Source organism: Bison bison, unplaced genomic scaffold, assembly GCF_000754665.1.
Source record: "Bison bison bison isolate TAMUID 2011002044 unplaced genomic scaffold, Bison_UMD1.0 scf7180017864157, whole genome shotgun sequence".
Lineage (NCBI taxonomy): Eukaryota > Metazoa > Chordata > Mammalia > Artiodactyla > Bovidae > Bison > Bison bison.
The window spans coordinates 672,255-678,169 of NW_011494729.1; the positions used below are offsets into that span (position 1 = coordinate 672,255).

Sequence of the window (5,915 nt, forward strand, 5' to 3'; positions counted from 1 at the left end):
AATTATTTTCTGGAAGTTTTATTCCTTTTTCGCATTTTGATCTGTAGTGCACCTGAAATTGATGTTTGCCTGGTGTGAGCCAATAATCATGAATTAGCTTTTTTTCCCTATAGTGTGTGCGTGCTAAGTTGCTTCAGTTGTGTCCACTTCTTTGCAACACTATGGACTTTAGACCACCAGACTCCTCTGTCTTTGGGATTCTCCAGGCAAGAATACTGGAGTGGGTTGTCGTGCCCTCCTCTGAGGGATCTTCCCAACTCAGGAACTGAACCCAGATCTCTTAATGTCTCCTGCATTGACAGGCAGGTTCTTTACCACTAGCACAACCTGGGAATCCCATTCATATAGTGATATTAATCCAGCTGACCTGAGTATATTGAATAGGCTGTCCTTTACCCATTACACTGTATTTCTTATGCCTTCATGACATATTTCCATTCTTTTGTCTGCAACCTGTTTGTATCCTTATATCTAATGATGTATGTGTCTTATAAGCAACATAGAATTGGATTTTGATTTTTTCTTATTCTAGTCTAAAATCTTTGACTTTTATTTATTTTTTTAAATATAAATTTATTTATTTTAATTGGAGGTTAATTACTTTACAATATTGTATTGGTTTTGCCATACATCAACATGAATCTGCCACAGGTATACACGTGTTCCCCATCCTGAACCCCCCACCCTCCTCCCTCCCCGTACCATCCCTCTGGGTCGTCCCAGTGCACCAGCCCCAAGCATCCAGTATCGTGCATCAAACCTGGACTGGCGATTCATTTCATATATGATATTATACAAGTTTCAATGCCATTCTCCCAAATCATCCCACCCTCTCCCTCTCCCACAGAGTCCAAAAGACTGTTCTATACCTCTGTGTCTCTTTTGCTGTCTCGCATACAGGGTTATCGTTGCCGTCTTTCTAAATTCCATATATATGCGTTAGTATACTGTATTGGTGTTTTTCTTTCTGGCTTACATCACTCTATATAATAGGCTCCAGTTTCATCCACCTCATTAGAACTGACTTTTAAATACAGTATTTGTCTATTTATATTTAATGTAATTCCTAACATATTAGGGATAAATAGTTCTATTTTGCCATCTTCCCTATCTATATCACATTCATTCCTATCTTTACTGCTTTCATTAAAACCAATACTTTAGTATATTTTAATTTTAAAGCTCTCACATATTGGCTTGTTAGTTATACAGTCTTTAAATCTCTCTGCTTTATGATTACCATAAGGAGTTCAATATGAATCCATGAGTTTTAAAAATTTAATACATTGAGCACTTTACTACTTTCTGGAAACTCAAGGACCTGAAACTATTTTAATGCCTTTCATTCCCTCTTTGTCATGTATTTTAAGTCTTCATATATTTTAGATCACAAAAGAAATTATTGCTTTTTTTTTATATCAACAGTCACTTAAATTTAGCCACATATTTACTCTTCCGTTTTTTTTCATTCCTTTATGCATGTCCTCGGAGAAGACAATGGCACCCCACTCCAGTACTCTTGCCTGGAAAATCCCATGGACAGAGGAGCCTGGTAGGCGGCAGTCCATGGGGTCGCTGAGGGTCAGACACAATTGAGCGACTTCACTTTCAGTTTTCACTTTCATGCATTGGAGAAGGAAATGGCAACCCACTCCAGTGTTCTGGCCTGGAGAATCCCAGGGATGGGGGAGCCTGGTGGGCTGCCATCTAAGGGGTCACACAGAGTCGGACACGACTGAAGTGACTTAGCAGTAGCAGCAGCCTGCATGTCCTTGGGCTTTCTAGGTGGCTCAGTGATAAAGAATCACCAGGTAATGCAGAAGTTGTGGGTTCAATCCCTGCATTGGGAAGATTCCCTGGAGAAGAAAATGGCAACCAACTCCAGTATTCTTGCCTGGAAAATCCCACGGGTAGAGGAGCCTGGCAGACTATAGTCCATGGGGTCACAAAAGATCTGGACATGACTTAGCAACTAAATAACAACAATAATGCATGTCCTTGCTTCCAGCTGGGATCATTTCCTTTATTGTGCATATACTGCAAGGAATTCTTTCCATTTTTATTTATTTGAGGATACCTTTTTTAACTTTTGTTTTTGAATGAAATTAAAATAATCGTATAATTTATAGGATGTTACCTTTTCCCCACTGTTTTTAAGATGTTGCTTTATCACCTCCTGGCTTACACCATTTCTGTCACCCATATTATTGCTTCCTTGAAGTGAATGTCTTTTTTTCCCTCTTTTTAAGAGATTTGATCTGTCTTTGTTGTTCAGCAGTTTCACTAAGATGAACCTGGGTGTGTTTTTAAGTTTGCTTTTTCCTTCCTTGAGATTGTATCTGAATGTGTAGTTTGATGCCCCTTGTCAATTACCTGAAAATTCTCAATAGCTCTTCTAATATATAGCTTCTGTCTCATTTTTCTTACTTACTTTTGGATTCATCATTTATAGTTACAGGCTTTAAAATAATGATGATCCATATATTTAGGAAGATAGAGGAGATGGTGGATAATTTCAGAAGAGAACTGAAATGTAAAAAAAAAAAGTCAACAGAAATTATATAACTGATAAAGTAACCAAAATTTAGAACACAATAAATAAATTGAATAGCAGATTAGACACAGTAGAAGGAAGGATTGATAAATGGAAGATAATTGCATAGAAAGTGTTCAGTCTGAAGCTGAATGGATGATGAAAAATATGTTTTCATTTAAAATTTTGGGCTTTTGGCTTTCCATTAAAATCAAAATTTTTGTGAACATTGAGTCTACATTCCTCATGGCTTTATCTGGTCTGAGCTGATGAAAGGGTTCCCTGTAAGGGGATATGTCCTTCCTACTAGCAAGAGTTCACATCTCTCTTACTGCATTCTGTTACTGAGGCTGAGTATCTGTTGTTATGGTTTATATTACCCTTGCACTGCTTCACTCATTTATGTTACCTGGATGAACATGGGTCGGTAAAGGGAAAAGGTGGGGGAGGGACAATCTAGGCAGATGAAGTTCAGTTCAGTTCAGTTCAGTTGCTCAGTCGTGTCCAACTCTTTGCGACCACATGAATCGCAGCATGCCAGGCCTCCCTGTCCATCACCAACTCCCAGAGTCCACCCAGACCCATGGGTGGTTTGGTATTGGTTTGGTAGGTGATGCCATCCAGTCATCTTATCCTCTGTCATCCCCTTCTCCTCCTGCCCTAAGTCCTTCCCAGCATTAGGGTCTTTTCCAATGAGTCAGCTCTTCACATGAGGTGGCCAAAGTATTGGAGTTTCAGCTTCAACATCAGTCCTTCCAATGAACACCCAGGACTGATCTCCTTTAGGATGGACTGGTTGAATCTTCTTATAGTCCAAGGCAGATGAAGTAGCACATGAAAAAGTACTTGCCCTGAGGGAGTTGGGCAAGTCTAGGGACTCAAATGAAGGCAGAAAGACAAGAGGACAAATGTGAGTAGGGTTGCTGTATTGAACCACTGAGTCTTGAAAAATATTTAGGATCTTGGATATCCTTACAGACCAAGTAGCTAAGAAGGACTATACTTATTTCACTGTTACTTGATGGTATACAAATTTGGACCCTCTGAATCTTCTGGTTGAAATAATCCATCATTATGTAAAAGCAAGTTGTTCACTCTAACTTTTTAGCCAGGTGGAAAAGCTATTGGTTTGGTATGAAGAAACAGCACTGAATTAATCTTTATGCCTTTGTTTCTTCCTCTGCCTTATAGCTGCAAGTGTCCGCTGCTTGGAAAAGTGTGGGAAGCTGACTTGGAAGCTTGTCGGTTGCTTATCCAGAGCTTGCAGCTCCAGGAGGCCAGGGGCAGCCTGTTTGCAGATGAGAGGCAGACGGATGACTTAGTGGGGGGTACTTATACAATGGCTCTGGCCACCCCCCTGAGGTCCCACCTGGAAGATGGAAGGAAGAACCCTTTGCAAGCCTTTGAAGAGTGGACGGTGCACCTGACTCCCTCGCCTCACTGTGCTAGCAGTGAACAGAAAGAGGTCTGTCGATCCTCATAGGATTAAGGATTCTTTCTCTGAGGGGGGCTTTGGGACCACACTGCAAGTGAGAGCAGTAAATACTGGGTGGGCTTCCCACCGAACCACCCAAACTCTTTAAAGTTTTAACAACTCCTGAACATGATTTCAAAATGATGTAGAATTTTTATAGAAGTTGTTTAATATATAGGAGAATGAAAAAAAACTTTTGGCATATTTAGTTCTATTTTTATTCTAATTTCATAGCTCTAGTCAGAATATATAAACTAATATATAATTACTGTATGTATATAGCCCACACTCTATATGTCATATATAACATGTTGCTGTTGTCTCTATACATATTATATATGTCATCTATGATATTTAATGGAGAAGGCAATAGCACCCCACTCCAGTACTCTTGCCTGGAAAATCCCATGGACGGAGGAGCCTGGTAGGCTGCAGTCCATGGGGTCGCTAAGAGTCGGACACGACTGAGTGACTTCACTTTCAGTTTTCACTTTCATGCATTGGAGAAGGTAATGGCAACCCACTCCAGTGTTCTTGCCTGGAGAATCCCAGGGACGGGGGACCCTGGTGGGCTGCCGTCTATGGACACGACTGAAGTGACTTAGCAGTAGCGGCATGATATTTAATTCTATATTTAGAATACATATCCTACAATTTATTCATTAGAATCAAACAAATATATGTATATATTCCATTAACTGTTTTTGCCAAAGCAAGATCATAATGAATGTTAGAATTTGCTCTTTTCATTTAAAAAACTTAAGATATGGCCTGTGATATATGCATTAAAAATTAAAGTGTAGATTTATTCATTGTTTTACCCCAGGGCTGACCTAGATTCACAGAGATCTGAGTTCCCCACCCCTTCCCTCCCTGCTTCATCTCTCCTTTCTCTCCCTTATCCTTGCTCACTTTCCCTTCTAGCCTTAATAAGATCCTTTCAACAAAAGGGCTCTAGGAATTTCTTTCCAGTTTCAGTGCCATGACACGAGGCTTCAGAGCACTTTTCTGGCCAGATTCCCTGGTGTTCTGAATATTAAAAGAAAATAAAACCTTGGTGAAACTGGAGGAGGGGCTTCCCAGGTGGTGTAGTAGTAAAGAATCCGTCTGCAAGTGCAGGAGACACAAGAGACATGGGTTCGATCCCTGGGTGGGGAAGATCCCCCAGAGGAGGAAATGGCAATCCGCTCCAGTATTCTTGCCTGGAAAATTCCATGGGTAAAGGAGCCTGGCAAGCTGCAGGCCATGGGGTCACAAAGAGTTGGACACGACTGAGCGACTGAGCATGCACACCCAAATCTGGAGGAACGTGTCATTCCACGTCCGTGTCTCACAGTTGACATTGGATGTGCCGCCTCCCTGGGCCTTTGCCACTACTCACCAGGGAACATGTCCATGTGGGTACTCCACCCCTGTCCTGTCTGCAGGACCCTGGTCTTTAAGAGCACACACCTTCTGATGACCTGTGCTTACTGTCAACGCCTTCTGGACTTGCCTGGATAATTGATACTTGATCATATATTTTCACTGAGCAACCTTATGAGAAAGCAAGCTGCTGTCATTCTCTGGAATCCTGCTGGCTTCATACAAGGAGCCTCTGCACTGAGCTGTGGATGATCTCAACTCCTTTGTTAGCTGAGGCCCTGCAGGGGGAATCCCCTGAAAAGCCTGACTGCCTCACTTTTGGTTAGCATTGTTAAAACTTGTGGCCTGTCTCAGTGGGCCAGCTTCGAAGAATATTCTGATGCAAGGGGCACACTGCCTGGTCATCTCCAGTTGTGTGTCCTTCATGTTCCAATGTACTGTCCCTGCACTGCGTTCTGGGGTTTGGTCAGAGAGGAAGGTGGGCATCTTTGGAACGCTTGAGCTTCCTTTCTGGAAAGGAAGCTCAAGCGTTCCAAAGATGCC

The 5,915-nt window shown here is 41.6% G+C and overlaps 1 protein-coding gene across 1 annotated transcript in view; it reads left to right on the forward strand.

Annotated features, from left to right (window-relative positions):
• DISC1 (disrupted in schizophrenia 1) overlaps positions 1 to 5,915 on the forward strand; it is a 424,314-nt gene that overhangs the window by 384,372 nt on the left and 34,027 nt on the right. The window contains 1 exon segment of the mRNA XM_010841148.1: positions 3,725 to 3,998. Coding sequence (XP_010839450.1) covers positions 3,725 to 3,998 — 274 coding nt within the window.